Below are 24,531 nucleotides of genomic sequence, written 5' to 3'. Positions count from 1 at the left end.
ACTCCAAGTTTAATAGGGACGTTTAGAATTACAACACTTCCTTTCTTATATTGTTAAATCACAATCTGTTGGTCACTGTATTGCTTGCTTCCTGTGTACACTACATAATCATTGTGTTAGGGGTGAATTTTAACCGGACAATCAGATATCTTTATCGACAACAATAAGTGTACAGGAGCGTCATATGTTAGTAGCTGCTTGTATTACATTACAGGGTCTGTCAATCTGTTCAAAAAATCCTTCAAAATATACCTTGTTTACATTAAATTACTCTTGTAAAAATATAGGACAAAAAACTGTAACTATGAAATTTAAATGCAAAATTTCGTAGTTCTTTTAGAACTAGCTCTGTACTTCGAAATATATTCATATGAAATCTCATCAATTTTAAAATGTAGAAACCAATTTGAACTTGATAACTTTACAAACTGTATATGTACAGGGTGTCCCGAAATTCATGCAACAAAATTTGGTCACATATTCTTAAGACAAATTTAGGGGACCCGTATTTTTCATTTTAGCCAAGTGGCCCCCTCTTTCGGAGTTATACAGCCCCCTGAAGTCCGCCCCTAAGAATAATCTTTTTTTTATATCTCAGAACCCTGTTGTACGAGAATCACTAAATTTGGTACACAGGGGTTTTATGACATGTAGAATCTGATGGTGCTACGTTTTTTGACAGGGAGCCCCCTTATTAAGACAATTTTTTGCAGGTCCCTTTGTCTTTGGAGCCAAAAATATTTAGTAGCATATTTAAATTTCTTAAAAATTATCAGTCCACTAGAAAGTCATTAAATTTAGAAATTTTTTGTCTCTACACTTTTTTTCGTAGAACGCAAAGTTTTCGAGAAAAATGTCAAAATGCCCACTAAACACGAAACGTAAATGAAACGTTGCAAATGAGATGTTTTACTAAACATTTGAAACATTAACTAGAAACGTTTCTGTTTCATTACAGAAATGTAGCACTTGAAAACTTATTTAGTGAAACATAGCCGAAACGTTACAATTGAAGAGAGTTTGAAACATTACTCGAAACATTCCCTTTCGATCTCGGAAACATAACAGACGAACAACCCTTTGCTATTTTTGCTTATCTTATGGAACATTCGGCATTAGTTAAATTTTGCTCTCAATCCCCAATCCTTCTCAAGCGTTAGTTCATTTGCCTTTGTTATATAAAGACATAATTAGAAAAAAAAATGTGGTAGCATATTTATAACACAAGTCTAGAAAAAATGTATGTTCGTGACTTGCGTAGACTGCGCGTAACAGCCCGAGTTTATTTGTTTCCCGTGTGTCGTTTCAATTCGTATTATGTTAGGTTAGGTTTGCGGTTTGTCAGTTTGCTTGGTTTCGTTGTTATTCATCTTTACTTTGACGCTATTTTATGTGATAATTTGTAGTGTGTGCAGTTGTGGTTATTGTAAGGTGCATATAAAATAATGAATATTGATGCAAAATGTTTAAAACGATATGTGTAGAGATTTCCAATTTTGCGTCACATCTACCTAAATATAGTTATACCCACTACCTATTACAGACAAGAGGACAAGGGACAAGAACTAAGAAAATGGAACAACAACTATACGTTTCGATATAATTTGAAGAGCAACTACTTAGTCAGTGAGAACTATTTGAAATATGGATGAATCAAGTGAAATAGACGTCATTTATTTTATATTTTGTACAAATGTTTATATTTGTTTATGTGTATAGGCATGCTTAAATAAAAGAGTTTAGGTATACCTACAGATATTTACTTTGTCAAGATATCATTTTGTATCCTTATTTCTGCTGTATAATTTATTATTATTAAAAGGATATATGTAATATTGACCATGCGTAGAAGAAATTATAACTTTATATTATTTTTCAGTAATGTTATTTGTTTTTCATGTACCTACCATTTCAAGATTCATAATCATAACTAACTTTTTCTAATTATCAGTTCGTCATTGTTACCATATTCATGATGGTCTCAACATTAGAAAATTTCCATTTCAGAAGCGTATTTGAACAATATAAAATGTGTAGCTTTTTTTTAATGCTTCTGATATTGTTTTGTGATATTTTTATTTGTACGATGAATGGCAAAATTCGTAATCCATATTAGAAACTTTTTTCAGTGGCTTCTCAAAAAGAAAGAAATTCTTAGTAAAAGTTGCCGCATCCCCTAACTAGAAGAGCATATTTATTTTTTTTAATATACAATGTAACTTTTTTTAGTTCGAATTAAGTCATTCACAATACAAATAAAAATATCACAAAGGAGTATTAGAGATATTTAAAAAAATACTCGCACTATTTATACTATTTCAAAAACGCTTTTGAAATGAAAATGATCAAAAGTTGAGAGCATTTATGAGAACAATATGGTATTAAAATTATTATTGTTACTCAAACATTTCTGAAAATATACTGAAACGTAAAACAAAAATATCGAGTGCATAAATGGAACTTAAAAAGAATGTTACTGAAACTAATTTTTTGAAACGTTTCATTGGAAACGTATTTTGGGGAGGACATCTTGGGCTTCTAGAACGTTACCAGAACGTTGCATGGATTTTTTATGAAACGTTTCAAGAAAAATGGAAACGTTTCTGAAACATGTCAGAAACTGAAAAATGTTTAGTGGGTGTGATCGAATAAGCATATCGTGATTCGCCATTTTCCTCAAAAACATTGCGTTTAACGAAACAAATATCAATGGACAAAAAAGTGTCTAAATTCAATGACTTTATAACCAATAATTAAAAAAAAAAATCAAATTTGCGACCAAATTTTTCTGGTTCCAGACAAGGGGGCCCACGAAAAAGTGTCTTAAGGGGGTTTCTCGCGAAAAAGCGTAGCACTGTGAGATTCCACATGTCATAAAACCCCTGTGTACCAAATTTAGTGATTCTCGTACATGGCTTTGAGATATAAAAAATACTTCTTAAGGGCAGATTTCAAGGGGCTGTAACTCCGAAAGAGGGGGCTAGTTGGCAAAAAGAAAAAATACGGGCCCCCTAAATTTGTCTTAAGAATCTATGACCAAATTTTGTTGCATGAATTTCGGGACACCCTGTATGTATAAGATAGACTTATTTATACAAACCACTTTCCTTTATGAACTTTGTGTATATTTTGAAATATTATTATTCAGATGTTTATTTTGCCACCTTGTAATTTTAATTTTGTCCCGAAAAATTTAAGAATAGGTACAAATTATTTTTATGAGGCAACTTTCTATTTTAATAATAAAAATTGGACTTAATTTTTCCAAATTATATAGTACGTTTTTTTTTCATACATATTCACATTTTCAGACGAAAATACGATAAATATATGTTCCATCAAATGCAAATGTGTAAAAAGTATATTTGCTAAACAAATTTGTTTTTTCTGTCAATAAGTTTTTTCCTTTGTAAACTTATACATACCTATCTCTAAAATATTATAACGAAAATGTCATGAAAGCGAAAAGAGAAATTTTATTTTTATTATTTTTTTTTATTTCCTTAAGAGGGGGAAAAATATTTAGTGTCTATATTGCTGTTAAGAATCAAATAAATATTTTAACTAAATCCTGACAATTGCATGATAACAATCACAAATGTATTCAAATTAGTAAGGACATACTTTTTTATAAATAAATTTTGAGAGGATAAATTGTGACCTTCGGCAAATCAACCATTTTAAAAATAAGTAGAATCGTGTCTGTTCTGTGGGTCTACGAATTTGGCGGGAGTTTTAAATTTCTTAGAGAAATCGATTATTTGCCCTTTACAGTTTCTGCTTTGTTTCAAATAAAACTGAAAACTATATTTCACTAATGCATATAATATTGTAGTAATTAAATATATTCATAGCGAATTCACCTGTTACAGACATAAGAAACATCGCCATGTTCTAAAGAAGCAGGCAAACTTATCGTTCTATGTCCTTGCCATACTGGGTTGTATAATATTGTGGTAGGTACTATCAAACTAACAGTAAAAGAACTGTTTTTAACTTATGGCTAGATAGACTACGTGACTATACCCGATTAAAAGATAAGAAACAATCAAAGCAACATAGAAAAAATATAAACTAACTGAATAAAATTATAGTTAAAAAAAAACTAAATAGTTTTTAATTTTGACGCATTGATGAAGATTTTTTTATTTAAAAAGTTTATTCACTGGACGATTAGAGTCTTTATTACAAGCAAATTTACCAATAAACCGGTAAGGGCCTGAGAGGTCGCAAGCGGGTTGGATGGCGGCAGAACCGCCCTTAAACTGACGAACCGCCCCTTGGCACGCGCCGATCATCATCTCGTCATTAGAGAGTTTAAATTCAGGTTTGCAGAGTTCAAGTGGTTGCCGGTGGGTGTTAAACCGACTTGTGGAATATAAGAAGTCGCAAGTTCAATGGAAATGTCTGGAATTCCCTCCTAATAAGGGTAAGCATATTGAAATATATATATTTTTGGTAATTTCCGCAGAAAAAGTTAATCAAACAAAATCAAAACAATATCTCTTTTAGGACGGTCAATTAATCCAGGTGATTTTTTTTAGATTTTTCTTAGACAAAAAATTGATTTAGTCCAAAATTTTTGTGAAAACCAGCAAAAATTTTCAAAAACATAAAAGTGTACAAAATCTAGAAATAAACATCCAAACTAACGTTTTTAGATCTGGCAGACATGCTGCTGTGGTATTAGTTTTTCAAAGCTGTATACTCCACTTCCACAGAAATCGCAAGAAATTTTGAATAAGTTAGATATCTGCGTAAACAAGACTAAGTAATTCTCTGAGTATAAATATTTTAAAAAATCAGTAGAACTTTTGTTATGAAAAATAGTATCGTCATTTAGAAAATATTTTTAAATAATTCATAAAATATATAAAACATTACGAAATTGAGAGCATATAATATTATTTAGTAATGATTTATTAATAGATTTCAATAATACAAAAATTTTAACTAATAATAAAAAATATTTAAAGATTCTGATGAGAACCAATAAGTTCGAAACCGGTATTGGTATATATTATGTTTGGTGTGATTCTCCTGATCATAGCTAATTAGTAATTACTATAGATAAAAGAGGTGTATGTCAACTCTGAAGTGAGCTATAGCCCGTGTAGTATAGTTGTTGCTTCCTACTATACAGGGTGTCCCGCCGAGAACTGCGTCGATCGATATCTAGAAAAGTACTGATCCGAAAAATTTGAAAATTTGGCAACATGGGAATGTCCCTGGGGCGAACACAACTAAAATATCTAGAACTCTCCATCACTTCCGGTTATACCGGAAGTCGACACCAACTTCGTTATTTTAAATGGGACACCCTATATATTATTGTATTTTCGAATTCTACGTGAAATTTGAGGGTCACTTTATTAAATATTCCCTATACCTAGGAGTTATAGAATCTGAGACATTAATATTTAAAGAAAAAATTTGACAGGTGCAAGGGTCCGCGGAGATGCTAGTAACTCTTTTCAGGAACATGATATCGAGTGGATTTTTGGTACCTGCAAAGAGCATAAGTAACACTAAATTATGGTATACCAACAAATTAAAACATTTAATACTAGATGTTTCATTTTTGCTGTTAAATTTTGATAACTTCAAACAGCTATAACTTTGTTAACTTAAATGGAACAACCTGTATTTTTTTTACTCTGCCGTATGTAGATTAAAATTTCCTTTCAAGCCATATAAATATTGTTAGGGTTGCCGTTATTACTTTTAAAGAAATTTCCAATTTTCTATTTTTTGAACAGTTTTTCTCGTATCAGACCTGTTGCCAAAGGTTGCCAGAAACACGCCATAAACAATTGAAATAATTTGACATTTGTCATGTTAGTTGTCAAATTATTGTTGCGTCAGAATAGCTTTTACTGAAAATTTAAATAAAAAAACCTGGGGATCGTTTAAATTATACTAATGAGTATTCTTTTAATTTGTTTGTTATTTTAGAAAAATGTGACAAAGTAATTTCAACATGTGGACAATTTGCTACTTTTTTCCACAAATAACAAACGAATTAAAATAATCCTCATTATTATAGTATAATTTAAACGATCCACAGGCATTTTATTTAAATTTTCAGCAAAAACTATTCAGACGCAACAATAATTTGACAACTAACTTGACAAATGTCAAGTTATATCAGTTGTTTTTGGAGTGTTTCTGGTCATGGCCAATTTGACAACAGGTCTGATACGAGGACTGTCCAAAAAATTGCAAATATCTCTAAAAGTAGTAACGGCAACCCTAACAATGCTTACAGGGCTTGAAAGGAAATTTCAATCTGAATACGACAGAGTAAAAATACAGGGTGTTCCATTTAAGTTAACAAAGTTATAGCTGTTTGGAAGTTATCAAAATGTAACAGCAAAAATGAAACACCTAGTATTAAATGTTTTAATTTATTGATATACCATAATTTAGTGTTACTTATGCTCTTTGCAGGTACCAAAAATCCACTTGATATCGCGCTGCTGAAAAGAGTTACTAGCATATCCGCGGACCCTTGCATTTGTCAAATTTTTTCTTTAAATATTAATATCTCAAATACTGTAACTCCTAGGTATAGGGAATATTTAATAAAGTGATCCTCAAATTTCACGTAGAATTCGAAAATACAATAATATATAGGGTGTCGACTTTAAAATAACGAAGTCTGGAGAGTTCAGGGACATTGCCATGATGCCCAATTTTCAAATTTTTGGGGGCAGCACTTTGATAGATATCGATCGACGCAGTTCCTGGTGGGACACCCTGCATGTATAATTATTACCTAGGCAGTTATTTTTATTATTTTTACGCCTAGTATGACACTAGAGGTTTATAGATCGCTCTTTGCTAGTAGGTACAGAGCAATGCTTTGTGCCAGTAGGCATTGTACTGACAATTAAGACATGATGATATAATTTGTAGGTTATATCTCACCTACAAAGGCAAATATTCCTACTTTCTTTGCCAATATCCACAGTTTTCCTTACATTTTATATCTCTATCAAGCTGTAAATAACCCTCAAATGGTTTAAAACAGTAGAAAATGTATTTTTTATAACTATAATTGTATGAATAATAAAATAGATATTTTTACCCGATATAATTAAAACCTGTAGTTCATTTGTGTGCCACTGCTTTGCCAACTTAAAAACCCAATATTTGAGAAAGAAGAAAATTTGTTTAGCAACGCACTTTTTTTTCGTTCAGCTATTCCTGTTTTCGAAGATGACATCTAGCAACGTCTTTACCACCACCAAACCCAAGGCCAACCAACCGTCGTCGCCGAGGGAATTCTTCCAAAAGATTTACGGCCACCTCGAGACGGGATCTCCCAAAGAAGAAAGTTCTTCCTTCGACACCAGGAAACCTAGCACTGAACTGATAGCACCCATACCGATATTGGCTGCTCCGTTGCCCTTCATCTTGCCCCACGGAAACGAATCGCAGTTAGCTGCAGCCGCGGCTGGATTGACAGCGTTCCGTAAGTAGTTTTTGTTTTTTATCTCAATCAAAAAGTTAATCAAAGTTTTATGACCCCGAAAAAAAAAGATTTTTCCATCGTTTTTTGCGATATTTGAAATCGATTTGAGCCTCGCGCAATATTTGCACATAATAGTGTACTTAATTATTGAAGAAAATTTTAAGCCCAACCCCGTTCCTAAAGATGTGGTGGCCTATGGACTAAGGGGATTTTACAAAAACGCATTTTTTTTTCGAAAAACGATTTTTGCAAAAAACTATAAAATATTTTTCAATTTTGAGAAAATCATTTCATTTTGCTCGTCAAGAGTTAACCTTTTACCAAGTTTCATAAAAAAATATTTATTTTTGAAAGAGATACAGCTATTTGAAAAAAATGCGATTTTTAGCGTTTTTTTTGCAATAACTAATAAATTTATTTATTTTTTCTAAAATGTTTAGTTTTTTTTATAAATGAAAATCTGTTTTTTGCGAACTTTGGACGCCATTTTGAAAATGAAGCCCAAAAATTCAGGTGAATTACTGAACTATTTTTTGGCGAAAAACTGAGGTATTTTCGACAATTTGATTGGACTATTATATTTCAAATACTTTAAATAAGCGATGGCTTATTTAAAATATTTTCTCTATTTAATTTTTGACGATGAAAGAGTAATTTTTTTCCTTATCTTGTGCATGAATATCCCTTAATTCTAGCAATAACAAGTGGATACTACTGTGTGTCCAGTGACATATTTATTACCTCTTTTACTTTTTTATCACCAAATCGTCAGTTGAAATACAGGGATGGCCAGAAGTACGGAATAAAATTCATATTTTTTTTGAATGAGTTAATTTTTTTTAAAACGCCGAAACACTAACTGATTTTTATTTTTTCCCATCTTTCGGTTATATAATAATTAATTTTTCTTCAACCCCCTAACCCCCAGCTACCCCTACTTTTTTTTCAAATGGAAACATAAGGCATGAGGGGGCTCGTTGAAAAGCTTATAGAAAACCGAATCCAGCCATACCAAATAAACAAGTTTTATTTTTTCAATAGCAAGGTTTTTAGGGTTGTATAAAACACCTACTTAACAAGTGAAATAAAATTTAATTATCTTCAGTGTTATCCTCCATGAATTTGCACAGAATAAAATAAAGAATTTGAAACTGTACCTATCACTGCTAACGCAAAAAAGATATATTTTTTATGTTGCGTTTTTTTGGCACCACTTACTTGCCAGGCTTTCTGGTTAATTTTTCGCTTTAGTTGTAAATTGGAGTTCGAAACGTTACTATTGTGTCAAAATCAAGTTATTTACTGAATTGCAATGGTATTGTCGGAAAGGCAACGCATCGAAATCTTGATATTGCTTGGATGTGGAGACAAAATAAGAAGTCAGGCTGAAGTGCGCGATTTATTTAATGCGAAATATCCCGAAAACCAAATCTCGCAAGGGACAGTTAGTAAAATATTTCACAAATTTGAGGAACACGGTACAGTACAGACTTTGCCCAAAACTGGACGGGCACGTGCTTTGAATGAAGAAAAGAAATTAGACATTGCATTAGAACTTGTTGAAAATCCTCATACTTCAACTGTTTCATTGGCCCGCAATCACGATGCTTCTCGAACTGCAATTCGAATGTTTCTGAAACAAGAGAAATACCACCCCTATAAGGTATGTCTTGTCCAAGAGCTTTTGGAAGACGATTATGATAGGCGATTACAATTTTGTGAGGAAATGATGAGACGGTGTGACGACAATAATGGTTTTCAACGAGACGTACTTTTTTCGGATGAAGCTACGTTTTATTTAAATGGAGTGGTTAACAGGCACAACTATCGCTTTTGGTCCCAGGAAAATCCACACTGGACATGCGAATCGCATACGCAGCATCCACAAAAAGTTAATGTATGGGCAGGTATCATCAACAACAGAATCTTGGGCCCATTCTTTTTTGAAGAAAATCTTACTGCCGCACGCTACCTGGATTTCCTAACATTTGACCTGATACCTGCTCTAGCTGTGATTTTCCCTTATGAAATTGATCCAGATATACCGAATGAAAAAATTTGGTTCTAAAAAGATGGCGCTCCCCCACATTTTGGCATTGATGTTCGAAGATACTTAGATGAAATCGCTGGATTGGTAGACGGGGTACAGTTGAATGGCCGCCAAGATCCCCCGACTTAACACCCCTGGATTATTTTCTTTGGGATATTTGAAAGAAAGGGTCTACCAGGACAGACCGGATAATATTGAGAATTTAAAGAACTAGATTAGGGCGGAGATGCATAATTTACCAGCTGAAGTCATTCAGAATGCTATGGACAGCTTTTACTATCGTCTTGGAGAACGCCAAATAGTGAATGGAGGACATTTTCAGCATTTGCGACATTGATTTTATGTTTGTAAATTATCTAGTTGTTTCAATTTCTAAATGAAAAAAAAAAACTTGTTATTGAAAAAAATAAAACTTGTTTATTTGGTATGGCTGGATTCGGTTTTCTATAAGCTTTTCAACGAGCCCCCTCATGCCTTATGTTTCCATTTGAAAAAAAAAGTAGGGGTAGGTGGTGGTTAGGAGGTTGAAGAAAAATTAATTATATAACCGAAAGATGGGAAAAAATCAAAATAGTTAACGTGTTTCGGCGTTTTAAAAAAAAATTAACTTATTCAAGATATGAATTTTATTCCGTACTTCTGGCCATCCCTGTATATTGTCTATAATTAGACTATTAATTATTTTATGAAAAACTAAACTATCTAGATTTGGAGGGTTTTGCAATAACTTTATTGTCATATGGTTTATAATAATGTTACTTCTTCTAATCTCAATATATTTCTTGAAGTACCTCAAGGTTCAATTTTAGATCTTCTTCTGTTTATTATTTATATATCTGACATCTACTATTATAACTTTCAGAAATTAAAATAGTGCTCATAAAAAACAAATTAGTTACCTTTATCAATGGTGTAAAGTTGTCATAAGTTGATACTGCCAAAGAACTTGTTTAACAGTAGACACTGATATCAGGATTAATTGCATGTCGATAGAATTTTGCAGAAAACACACAATCCATTAAAATTATTATATGCTTTGTGACACATTGTACCTATTACCACATTTTAATTATTGCGATGTCATCCATTCCTGTCTAAGTTAGTAATGGTTAATAAATTTCGCATAGGTACAAAAACTTCGCAATGTTTGTCGTTCTCTTGGATTTCGTGTTAACGGTACCCGTGATGAATACAGTAACGATAATCTGAATAACGAAACACGGCAATCCCCACGGATATCGCCGCGAAAAGTCCTTCTTCCTTCACGCAGCGGATGGACAATCAATTACGAATTATCCCCGGTTAATTTAGCATCCCCAGGTAACACTAATAGGTTTCGCGAAGCGGTGGGACGGGGCCATATGCCTCCTTCCGTTTCCGTCAATCACGACTGCAACGGTGCCCCATATGTCGTTCTCGAGGATCCACAGTGGCACCGTTCACACGCTCTTTGTCTGGTATGGACAGACCTTGGCTACGGAGCATCCTCAGCGTCTTCCTCCGGCGACGTATTAAAAAAATTCTTATCCAAAGCCGGCAGTCAATAGCCCTTTTCTTTTATTCATGATTTCGGAATCATAACGCGTTACGATCCAATGGAAACCAATCAGGTTGCTAGATTTCGGATCGTAACGCGTTATGATTCTAAAATCGTGAATAAAAGAAAGGAGCTAATGTTCTTCTCAGTTCTGAAAATTGAAGCAGATTTTCGAAGCCTCAACAACTTAAGGTTGTCCCAGAAATAATATCGAATTCTATGATTTTTTTTTATTAAAAAGCATTAAGTAAATGATAAAATATATGTCTATATTTTTGATAAATAATTACATCGAAAAATGAAAATTAAAAAATTATTACTCAAATTTTTTCTTTGCCTCATTTTAAGGAATGCTTTCTTAAACCTATTTTATATTGACAATTTATTGATGAATTGATTCATGAAGTCGCTTCATCAAGAAATTGGACAAGTGTAATGCACCAAAAGTTCTTAACGAATTAGAACATGTTCTAATTTTCGTCAATTTCTTCGTGAAGTTCAGAAGAACCAACCCAACAGATTTCCAGCCTCAGATCAGTAATGAGGTTATGTTATTGGAATATGTAAAATTGTGTGGCGTCGTACTAGTTTTGCATTATTTTTTATTAATTTATTACTTACAAAAACTAATATTTATATAATATGTGTCAGAACGGTACCACTGTTGTATCACTACAATTATGAGTGGAAACCCACTAAACACGAAACGTAAATGAAACGTTGCAAATGAGATGTTTTACTAAACATTTGAAACATTAACTAGAAACGTTTCTGTTTCATTACAGAAATGTAGCACTTGAAAACTTATTTAGTGAAACATAGCCGAAACGTTACAATTGAAGAGAGTTTGAAACATTACTCGAAACATTCCCTTTCGATCTCGGAAACATAACAGACGAACAACCCTTTGCTATTTTTGCTTATCTTATGGAACATTCGGCATTAGTTAAATTTTGCTCTCAATCCCCAATCCTTCTCAAGCGTTAGTTCATTTGCCTTTGTTATATAAAGACATAATTAGAAAAAAAAATGTGGTAGCATATTTATAACACGTCTAGAAAAATGTATGTTCGTGACTTGCGTAGACTGCGCGTAACAGCCCGAGTTTATTTGTTTCCCGTGTGTCGTTTCAATTCGTATTATGTTAGGTTAGGTTTGCGGTTTGTCAGTTTGCTTGGTTTCGTTGTTATTCATCTTTACTTTGACGCTATTTTATGTGATAATTTGTAGTGTGTGCAGTTGTGGTAATTGTAAGGTGCATATAAAATAATGAATATTGATGCAAAATGTTTAAAACGATATGTGTAGAGATTTCCAATTTTGCGTCACATCTACCTAAACATAGTTATTTATACCCACTACCTATGATAGACAAGAGGACAAGGGACAATAACTAAGAAAATGGAACATGGAACTAGGTATACGTTTCGATATAATTTGAAGAGCAACTACTTAGTCAGTGAGAACTATTTGAAATATGGATGAATCAAGTGAAATAGACGTCATTTATTTTATATTTTGTACAGATGTTTATATTTGTTTATGTGTATAGGCATGCTTAAATAAGAGTTTAGGTATACCTACAGATATTTACTTTGTCAAGATATCATTTTATATCCTTATTTCTGCTGTATAATTTATTATTATTAAAAGGATAATATGTAATACTGACCATGCGTAGAAGAAATTATAACTTTATATTATTTTTCAGTAATGTTATTTGTTTTTCATGTACCTAGCATTTTAAGATTCATAATCATAACTAACTTTTTCAAATTATCAGTTCGTCATTGTTACCATATTCATGAAGGTCTAAACATTAGAAAATTTCCATTTCAGAAGCGTATTTGAACTACATAAAATGTGTAGCTTTTTTTTAACGCTTCTGATATTGTTTTGTGATATTTTTATTTGTACGATGAATGGCAAAATTCATAATTCATATTAGAAACTTTTTTCAGTGGCTTCTCAAAGAGAAAGAAATTCTTAGTAAAAGTTGCCGCATCCCCAAACTAGAAGAGCATATTTATTTTTTTTAATATACAATGTAACTTTTTTAGTTCGAATTAAGTCATTCACAATACAAATAAAAATATCACAAAGGAGTATTAGAGATATTTAAAAAAATACTCACACTATTTATACTATTTCAAAAACGCTTTTGAAATGAAAATGCTCTAAAGTTGAGAGCATTATGAGAACAATATGGTAATAAAATTATTATGTTACTCAAACATTCCTGAAAATATACTGAAACGTAAAACAAAAATATCGAAGGCATAAATGGCACATAAAAAGAATGTTACTGAAACCAATTTTTTGAAACGTTTAATTCAGGGTTCATAGTTCAAAAGTAATGAAGAATTCCCTGACTTTTCCAGGTTTTCCCTGACTTATAAAAATAAAATCCAGGTCACTTGTAGTTCATTTTTACATACTAATTGGTGTTTATGCATTAAATTTTTTCTCGACTGGACTCCATAATCTTTTTTATACCCTAAGAACCTCTTATAAAGGTTTCAAAACCACAAATAGTTTTCTCTTTCAAGAACACAGGGCCGGCTTTCACAAAATTTCCAGTTGCAAACATTAAATTCCCTGACTTTCATGAATATTTTTAAAATTCCCTGACTATTCCCTGTTTTTTATGAAGAATAACGAATTCCCTGACTTTTCCCGGTATTCCCGGTTTTCCCGGCCGCTACGAACCCTGTAATTGGAAACGTATTTTGGGGAGGACATCTTGGGCTTCTAGAACGTTACCAGAACGTTGCATGGACTTTTTATGAAACGTTTCAAGAAAAATGGAAACGTTTCTGAAACATGTCAGAAACTGGAAAATGTTTAGTGGGAAGGTGACATTTTTGAAATTTATTTGCTTTGATTTGTTGGTAGAACTGATTCATGCGTCAAAAAACTTGACAAAGTCTGTAGCAGTGTAAAACCACACTGTTTACCAATAAATTCGTAAATTAATTCATGAAGTACTTCGCCAATTTATTTATGAATAAATTGTCAATGTAAAACAGCTAGAGGGGTATGGTGATTAACAGTTTAACTAGCTCAGGCAGCTAAACAAGACGTTTTCGTCGAGAGAGACGACAATTGACTTTTTAGAGGATTGTCGCCGCCGCAGCAACGCGGAGGACGACACGTGTTTCGTCCCACCCCCACCGCCTCCAGCCGGCTAGAGCCATTCGGGGCTGTTCAACTGTTCAAACGTAATCTCATCATAATAATATTTTACATTTCGCATTGTGAGAACCCGCGACAATAAAACACGCCGCGCTCCTACAGGGAGAGAAAATCTTCCATTATGAAAACCGATATTGTCGCTGTAAAGTTAAATTTTCGTTCGATTGCGGCAGCACTTCACCCAATTTAATTTTCAAAATATATTTCACTTTTTTTAACTTCACCTTTGATGTCGTACACATCCAGAATAACCCTTCAAATTTGAGATGGGAAAAAATCACTATTATGTCAAATTAATTTATTTTCAGTCGACAAAGCCTACTTAATTTTTTCGTTATTAAATTTGATAACACTTGGGTTTTATTATTTTTTTTTTCTCTTTAAAATCTTGCTATACCACTGGATTTGGACTCCCATTTAGGTTGATTACAAATTTTCTGAATTTTTTTTTACAAAATTAATTTAGCTGCATTTCCCGAACTCTATTAATACTTTTGTCGTTCATGTGAAGATTTTTCTTGAAAAAATTCACAATCCACGGTAGTCTAGATGAAGTTACTTTTCGACACGCTGTTTTCATTAAAAAAATGAAGGGAAAATTAACAAATATGCATTCTCATTAATCTCGAATTAAAAATGATAAGAGAAAGACCGTCACACGTCATGGATGAGACAGCGGTTAGCATCACCCTCATATATGCTTGGGAAAAAGCAAGTGTGCCACGGTTTTTATACTTAAATACTGACAAATAGGTAACTACTAATTAAAGTTCTCTGGGAGGGCTATGATGATTTATATTAGGCGGTAATAAGGTTACCACCCTAGACATTAAATTAATTTCGTGAGGGAGGGAGGGAAGAGATGAGTATTATAAAACCTTTAACGCAATATGCCCGGTTTGAGATGATTTTACCAAAACATAAATGTTTTATGTTTTGGTAAAACCATTGGAATAATTTCTGCCTGTTAATTGCATTTCTGATTACTTCTTTTAATAAATGTCTGTTAAGCGTTATAAAATTTTCCTCTGGATGGCAGATGTATTACGTAACTGAAACCACCATATCTGAATTTTACCGTACGCTGCTAAAGTAGTATGGAATAAATTCAGTAAAAACGAAACAATTTTTTTTGAGAAAAATCCTCGAACAGGTCGATTTTCAACCGTCATTTGTTTTCGAGTAATGACGTCATCGACATTTTTTTAAATAGCAACCCCCTATTTTTTTTTCTTGATTCTGAAAGATCATTTCATTGTCGATCCGACAGTATTGAAATGTTGCCATCTTACATCGGAAAGTTTTCGAGTAAATGACGATTGAATGTTAGAAAACTCAAATCAATTAAAATAAAACAAAAACGTTATTAAATTTGGTTTTTCGAAATGCCTGATGTTTTTTATGGATCACGTAGGTGTAAATCTTTACAAAGTGTCACTGTCATACCGACTTTCTAAGTATTGTAAGCGATATAAAAAATTATTATTGAATTTAAAGTATTTTGGCACATTTAACTGTCACACAAAGAATTGAAATTTTAATTCTTATCGGATGCGGGGATAAGACTAGAACGCAGCAGGAAGTTTGCGATTTATTTAATGAAAAACAACCAGATCGCCGTATCAGCCAATCAACAGTCAGTAAGATAGAATCTAAATTTAGAGAAACTGGCAATGTTGTAGATATTCCAAAACCTGGACGTCCAAGCGTTAGTGAAGATCACAAACAGAACATTTTGATAAGTATGGTAGATAATCCTCATAATACTTCACGATTGGTTGCATTAAACAATGAAATTAGTCAGACCACAGTGCTACGTATCCTGAGGAAGGAAAAATATCATCCCTACAAAATTCAACTTGTGCAGGAACTCAATGAAGACGATCCCGACCGCCGCTTACACTTTTGTGAAATTATGATGGATTTATGTCAAGTAAATAGAGATTTACACCGGCAAATACTTTTTTCAGACGAGGCCACGTTTTGTCTCAATGGTACAGTGAACCGTCAAACTTGCAGGTATTGGAGTCGGGAAAATCCTCATTGGATGGCAGAGACACATACCCAACACCCACAGAAATTAAATGTGTGGGCTGGAATAGTTGACAACAGAATAGTAGGGCCTTTCTTCTTTGAAGGAACCCTTACAGGAGAAAGATATTTAGAGTTTTTACAAAATGACCTTGTTCCAGCGCTTGCAGTAATTTTTCCTAACGATAATGACCCTGATATTCCTGGTGACACCATATGGTTTCAGCAAGACGGTGCACCTCCGCACTATGCGCGCCCTGTTCGGGATTTTCTGGACAATTGTTTTCCTAGGAGGTGGATCGACAGACGAGTACCGATAGAAAGGCCCGCGAGATCACCAGATCTTACACTCCTGGACTATTTCTTATGGGGCTACTTAAAGTCCAATGTGTACGTTAATAGACCACATAATTTAGAAGAACTCCAAAATTGTATTATATGTAGATGAAATACACAGAGTTACTCCAGAAATAATTCATAATGTGCGAGAAGAATTTCTACACAGACTTGCGTATTGTCAAGAAGTCGGTGGGTGGCAATTCGAACACTTAATTTAGGTAGAAAACTTAATGAATTGAATTTGCTTGACATAGGAATTGTTATTTTTTTAATGAAAAAAATTTACGTTTTCTAACATTCAATCGTCATTTACTTGAAAACTTTCCTATGTAAGGTGTCAACATTTTAATACTGTCGGATTGACAATGAAACGATCTCTCAAAATCAAGAAAAAAAAATAGGGGGGTTGCTATTTAAAAAAAAAATGTCGATGGCGTCATTACTCTAAATCATATGACGGTTGAAAATCGCCTTTTATGCTAAAATATGTATTTTTTAAATTAAAAATCGACCTGTTTGAGGATTTTTCCCAAAAAAAAAAATTCTTTCGTTTTTACTGAATTTATTCCATACTTTAGGCGCGTACGGGATTTAGTACAGAGAAAATGAAGTAACTTTTCAAACTGACCTAAAATCAACTTTATGTGTTTTGTTCTTTTCTAATTGTAAGAGATGAGATGATATATTTAGACTCTAAATATAAAATGCTCTAGTCTATACTCCGCGGTCGAAATTATAGAGAGTGATTCAGACATAATATAAAAACACTATTACCATAATGCGTATAAAATATAAAATGATTTTTATACGGTTCAATATTATTTATCTTTGTGCCGCTCGCTACGCACATCAATCGTCTATAATCGTCTATAGACTGAGTTACACTGAACGTCGATCTATATTCTATCTCTGTCTTTTGCACTTGGTAGGGAATAGGGAAATGCTTTTTTAGTGGGTGTAAACGGACTTGATTTACCAGTCCTGAGAAACGTCATAGCATAAGCGTAGACGAGGGGTCTAATTCCATGGCAATAATAAATTTATAAATTAAAAAACACAACTGGGACGTTTTAAAATGCTGTAATAATTAAAATGGATCAAAGTGCCGGTTATAGCAAACCGTAAAAAATATTAGATGTTATGTTTTATTAAATTTTTTCAATATTTTCTATATCTTGTTGCCTTTTACGCAGACACGCCAATGGATTTTCGTTCCCGGCACGCTTCATCCCCCTTACTACTCCAAAAGCTAGCGATGAGTCACTCTCTATAATTTCGACCGCGGAGTATAGTCTAGATGTTAATCCCGGACTTGCAACATAGGCGTCGGAACTTTTTGTGGGTGCCCAAAAAGACAAAAATAACATAAGTATAAGGTGACTTGAGTGATGAACACCTAATTATAATAGTGATTTTATTCACGAAAATAATGGTGCGAGTTTCTATGACACCGTTTCGAGAAGTCAATAATAAGTTACATATCCTCAGTTATTTTTTTTAAATTATAGCCATAACTTTTTTCACTTAACAGATTTTTAATTTGGTTACTATTATTGATAGCAAACTGCACCTATGAGACAAAAAAATTTGCCCCGAAGGGCGCAAATAGTCCTTATATTGTTTTTCAAAAATTACACATTAACTTTTATGTTAAGGAATTATTAAAGGATTGTACACAAAAATTTTCTTGTTCCAAGCCGACAGCGTTTCCAGAAAAAAAAGTATTTATATTGTTTAATCACCACGTTTTTCGTTCTTTCATAAAACATATCTGTCCAAAGACCTGGGGGAATCGGCGCCTATGGTCTACCATTACATATAATTATTACAAATAATAATAAATAATGCCAAATTCACGTACTGCTCCCAAGAACCGTTGTATTTTAATATCCACCGGGATCCACCGATACCCAGTTTGAGGCAAACAATAATATTAATTGTCATTACAGTCAGTGCACACGTTTCGCGATGATATCCGACGCGCCAGGTTCGAAGCGTCCGCAGATTCCGAGCGAATTGTCAATGTAATGCGATTACTCAAAGCCCCGCAGCTTTGACAATAACAATAGCCTGCAATATCTATTTTTCGTCCCACAAATCCCCCGTCGAGCCGAGCTTTGAGCTCGCGAAGCTCGAATTTTAGCGTCGCAGCGAGGAAAGTTCCCAACTGCGGATTTTAAGACTGGAAAACGAATACTGAATGTCGTTAAAACGTCATAATATAAGTTTAAACGAGGCCCACATTCTACGTAGTAATAGCAAGCCGCTCCCTCCATCGCGAGTTTTACTAATAGGGTTGTGCGGCGGCGTTTTAAAAATACAGGGTGAATCTTAAATGTGAACATATGCAGGGTATTTCTAAATAAGTGTTTCTTTGTAAAACGGTACCTAGGAAAATAAAATTGCTGCCACATTGTTAAAATTTACAAATAAAGTTGTAAAGTTATAAAATTCCTTATGACGGATTTGCAAGAAATTTGCAGCAGTTACAATGGTCACCCAACAACTTTCCAAGGAACTTCTAACACGGTATGTTGTATAAGTACTTGGATAGTAATAAGTAAAAAATTGAGCTACTTTTTGTTTTTTTTTAGTTTCAAAATTTAGAATAAGTAGGACGATGCAGAGGCGACCTCAGTTTCGCGTAATAATTCGTGATTAATTTTCCACTCAACTGTTTCTTTTATTTGAAAATCTTTTTATCTTGAAAATATGACACTTTGCAATACAGTTTGTTTAATAAAAATTATTTATTTTTCTGTCCCCCCTTTGAAGATATGTATGTATTTAATCCAGCAACATGTGTATTTTAATTGCAAGTCCAGTGATCCTTTTTCAAAATTATAAAAATTTACGTAGACATATTTTTTAATTGGTACATGTACATTTTGAGAACCACCATCCACATGGAAGGTAATCAAATACTAGGTACTGCTGGTAATCGAACTGATGTAGTTCGGATGGAGCGGCTCTTAACAGAGCCGTACTCAGCTCGCTTTCCCAGTAGTCATTTCAAGTCCTTTGCCAGACATCGTTCCTGCTATTCTGCATAAATCAAGGAGGCACAAATATTTTTATGAAAATATTTCAGTTTCAATGACGTATCCTCTAAAAAGATGCTTATTTATTTAATTAATATCAAACGTATAGTGTATAGTGCAAATGTTGTTTCATGCTGTGATGAATCATTTTTTGGCTGTTTTTTAATGAACATGCATTTGTCATATTCATAAAACGTATTTCTTTGTTATCTAATAATAATAATAATAATAATAATTATTATTATTATTATCTAGTGCCAGTATCAACGTTTTGAAATATACTTATTCTATTTTCAGTAGCCAGGAGGCGTCGCAAAGAAGGTAGACCTCGCAGACAGAGGACAACCTTCAGCAGCGAGCAAACCCTACGTTTGGAAATCGAATACCAGAGGTCTGAGTATATCAGCAGAGGAAGACGTTGCGAACTGGCCGAAGCTTTGAGACTTTCAGAGACCCAGATAAAGATCTGGTTCCAGAATCGCAGGGCCAAGGACAAAAGGATAGAGAAGGCTCATATAGACCACCATTACAGGTAAGAAGTAATTGAAAAATTAGTTGTTAAGTAAAGAAAGTGGATTGAACTATCTAACTACATTTATTGAGTACGTAACATAAAAACGGCCGCAGCAATGGTCCTTGGGGAGCACCCAATATTTTGTGCGTAACTAGCTTTGTAGTGGCGATCTTCGTATTGTATTTTTAATCAATAAGTAGGAATGAACTACACAATTTCATGTAAAAATATCCATTATAATACTCAAGTGGGGTTGATAATTGTGTGTAGTTTTATGTGGTAATGAAGTAAAGAATGTTTTCTTCAATTTATCAAGTAATAAAATTATCATTTCCATCTAACGGGCAACTTACCTACAGAACACCTGTCCGACGAGAATAATTTCACATTTAAACAGTTACTTACTAATCATATTGTTATTTTTATCCTCCCTTCCCATGCAAATAGGCCATAAAAGAGCCCACAGTTACTCCTTATCGACGTCACAATCTGTCAGTAATTAAGTGGTAAAAACGCAAATAAAACTAAGATCTCTTTAGGCGTAAATCGTGCGTGTGAAGAGGATTTGGCCGAGGTAATTTGACAATGCTAGGATTAGTAGGGCTTTGACAGGGCTACGTTTAGATTTCTGGATGATAGGAGATGCTACCCTTGTTTTTAAAGCTAGGGGTTGTTGAATCTTTGGAGTGAATAGCTGTAATTAGAGAGCTATAATATCCCTTAGATAAATTATATGCTATATCGCCGTACAGGGTGATGCGGCGGATCAATCCGTTACTGTGAATAAAACTGTAGAAAAAAAAGACTAAAAGGTACCTACCTATGTACATAAGATACACATTTGTAGACTTCTGAGGCTTTTGGTAACATTTGTTATTATCCTTATCCTTACGATTTTCAAATTTTAATATTTTTGTTTTTAAGGTATTTACATTCATGCGTTTTAATAATTTTATAGAGAAAAAGTAATTCTAGAAAAAATTGCATTTAAATTAAATCAAATTTAATACAGCCACTTACCTGATATAAAAATTGTTTGCTTCTATCATTTAACGACATTTTCTAAGCTTTCGAGATATCGCTGACAATTTATACACAAGCTCCTTTTTGGTATTTTTTTGTACGTAGGTCCCTCTGTAGGTTTTATCCTATCTAGTTCTGCTTTTACAGGAAGCTACTAGGAGCATTTCCCGGGAGCATCTGCCCTGTCTGCGTAGAGGGGCCTTGTTTTCACGTCCCAAGTCTGTTACAGCCACAACTTTCTTTGCCCCAACCCAGTACTTCCACTAGCCCCAGCTTTCAAGAAAGTAACAGCAACGATAACGACATTAACGTTGTTTAAATTGATGCTAAAATATTTTTACCAATACCAACATGTTTTGTATTTAAAATTCAGCATTATTACATAACTAATTATAGTTTAATTTATATAAAATATGTTTCTGTATATATGTAAAAACTTTAAGATAGCTAGGAAAAATGAATCAAAATTACTTATGAAAATTGATTTTCTCATATGTACAGGATGTTTCGAAAAAATGATACCATAGATTTAGGGTTTGTTATCACGATATTAAAAATTGACAAAAAATAAGACAATTTTTTCCTTTAAATTCTGTATCTCTTTACACAGTTTTGAGATACAAGAGGTTTTTTTAATGAAATTTTCAAAACAAAACAAAATTTTTGCGGCCATATTGGAAAATCGTCTTATTTTTTTTATGTTGTACCTACCTCTCGAATTTATGGCATCTTTTATCAAAACATTTTCTTTAATTTTAAGTTTTTATTCTAGTCGATATTTCGTAGGATTACGTATGTTTTTGTAAATACTAAAGTCAATAAAATCTATCACATTCAACTAATCTTTATTTTTACACTGTCATTTGTCTGCCAAATTTGGACTATCACATCTAGAAATCATAATTATGTTGTACGACTTCCAAAAATGAAGGATTATTTAGTTCCTTTCACTAAAAATTTAATTAAACAAATCTCAATTGATTTTTGGAAGTTTTCAAACATAAATTCAAGATTAAGGCTATTTCGAATGAGCTTGACAACATACCAGTTATTTTATTATATAGGGCGTTGCGGAAATGAGTACAAAAATGGTGATAGAATATCAAAAAGTAAGAAGACTTTTTCCTATGGACCATGCATGGTTCTATTATATGTTCATATTATATACAAATTATTATAATTTTTTACCTTTAGCAGAAAACTATTTTAGGGACGCCTATGAGTCATTAAGTTTTATTGCCAGGCGTTTTTTTACATGTTCAACTGACTTCGGAGACTATACAAGCAAGTTTTTGAGCGTGTTTCATACGTCCGTGTTGTTAATTTTTGAATGTCTGGTACGGGGTGCTGTTGCCCTTTCATTAAAATTTTATAACAGTTTTATACTGTATGTCCTAAATTGTAATGTAAAATTTCAATTTACACAAAAAAGTACTCGCTGAAAACGCACCGTTTTTGAAAAAAAAACTCAACCAACAGTCTCAAAGCCAACTAGCTTCTGTCCTTAATACATAGAATGTCCGCAAACGAAAGGGGGCCACTTTAGGGAATTTTTTTTTAGATAGAATTTAAATCTGATAAATTTACCTTGGTACAATTTTACTTTCAATTTACGGGTCAAAATATTAAATAAAATTTCTTTTCAAGGAAGCAAGATTGTACCAAATCGTTTTATTTTCATCCAAGGAAACTATCTTTGAAGTATTGCCCATTCGTTACTAGACACCCTGTACATTAAAAAATTAAAGAAGTCTCAAAACGGTGCGATTTCTATGATTTTAACAAGAGTACGTTTTTTATGTACAATGGATACATACTGTAAGGAATATAACCTCAAAAAAGTTATATAGTCTTTCCGAAGTCAGTTAACATGTATAAATACTCCTAGCAATAAAATTTAATGAGTTTCATAGGCGCCCCTAAAAAGTTTTCTGCTAAAGGTAAAAAATAGTAATTTGCACATAATGTGGAGAAAATTTCTATAATATGTTCATTGGGCCAACAACATATTTTAATTATTTATGTCCTCAAACAATTTTATTATATTGATGGTAAATTTTGATTATGACAAAAAACATTTACATGTTCATTAAAATATATACTGCTTGGCATTGCTGCACTGCACTGCTAGGTAATTTGTCGACAACTGAAATTTATGGCCGGTCGCCCAGTGCAGCTTTGTTTGTGCGCCGTTTGTCCGCAAGCGCATTCTTCAACTGGGCGTGTACATTTCTACCACCTCCACGTTTAGTTCGATCAGACCTGTATATAGGTATGGCTAAATAAATATGGGAACAAGTTTTTCAAATATTTCAATGCCGAGTTGCTACGTAGAGACCGAACCTGGTACATACTGCCTAGCCTTTGGTTTCCATCGGAAAGACTATAACAAGTTGGGTCAAAATAACTTATTCATGCACTTTTTTCTCTAAAATGCACCCTTGAGGAGCTATAGGCACTTTGAAACTTTGATAATGCTCAAAATTGGTTCAAAATGGCCACAAGTAGCCATTTTAGAGAAAAAAGGCAAGAATAAAAATGTTTTATTTTGACCCTATTAACACGTTTGTGTACTTTAATTTCAAAATCTTTACTATTTTAACAAAAAAATCGAGATTTCCACTGATTTTGAATTATGTTTTGAGGTTAGGGCAAAATCCTGACGTGATCTAGCATTTGTGTTGACTCCATCGTTCTCAGCCCACTAAACACGAAACGTAAATGAAACGTTGCAAATGAGATGTTTTACTAAACATTTGAAACATTAACTAGAAACGTTTCTGTTTCATTACAGAAATGTAGCACTTGAAACTTATTTAGTGAAATATAGCCGAAACGTTACAATTGAAGAGTTTGAAACATTACTCGAAACATTACCTTTCGATCTCGGAAACATAACAGACGAACAACCCTTTGCTATTTTTGCTTATCTTATGGAACAATCGGCATTAGTTAAATTTTGCTCTCAATCCCCAATCCTTCTCAAGCGTTAGTTCATTTGCCTTTGTTTATATAAAGACATAATTAGAAAATAAAAATGTGGTAGCATATTTATAACACAAGTCTAGAAAAAATGTATGTTTGTGACTTGCGTAGACTGCGCGTAACAGCCTGAGTTTATTTGTTTCCCGTGTGTTGTTTCAAGTTTCAATTCGCATTATGTTAGGTTAGGTTTGCGGTTTGTCAGTTTGCTTGGTTTCGTTGTTATTCATCTTTACTTTGACGCTATTTTATGTGATAATTTGTAGTGTGTGCAGTTGTGGTTATTGTAAGGTGCATATAAAATAATGAATATTGATGCAAAATGTTTAAAACGATATGTGT

General features: G+C 33.1%; 1 protein-coding gene across 1 annotated transcript; it reads left to right on the top strand.

Annotated features, from left to right (window-relative positions):
- The first annotated feature begins 7,221 nt into the window (after window positions 1–7,221).
- On the top strand, window positions 7,222–21,702 carry LOC108911792 (homeobox protein rough-like). Its single transcript, XM_018716815.1, has 3 exons — window positions 7,222–7,477; window positions 19,968–20,202; window positions 21,355–21,702. Exons 1-3 carry the CDS (start codon window positions 7,222–7,224, stop codon window positions 21,524–21,526), a joined length of 663 nt encoding a protein of 220 aa, XP_018572331.1. The 3' UTR covers window positions 21,527–21,702.
- The last annotated feature ends 2,829 nt before the right edge of the window (window positions 21,703–24,531 follow it).

The sequence above is a fragment of the Anoplophora glabripennis genome, unplaced genomic scaffold (genome assembly GCF_000390285.2).
Source record: "Anoplophora glabripennis isolate ALB-LARVAE unplaced genomic scaffold, Agla_2.0 scaffold508, whole genome shotgun sequence".
Lineage (NCBI taxonomy): Eukaryota > Metazoa > Arthropoda > Insecta > Coleoptera > Cerambycidae > Anoplophora > Anoplophora glabripennis.
This window is presented reverse-complemented; position numbering and strand designations above follow the sequence as displayed.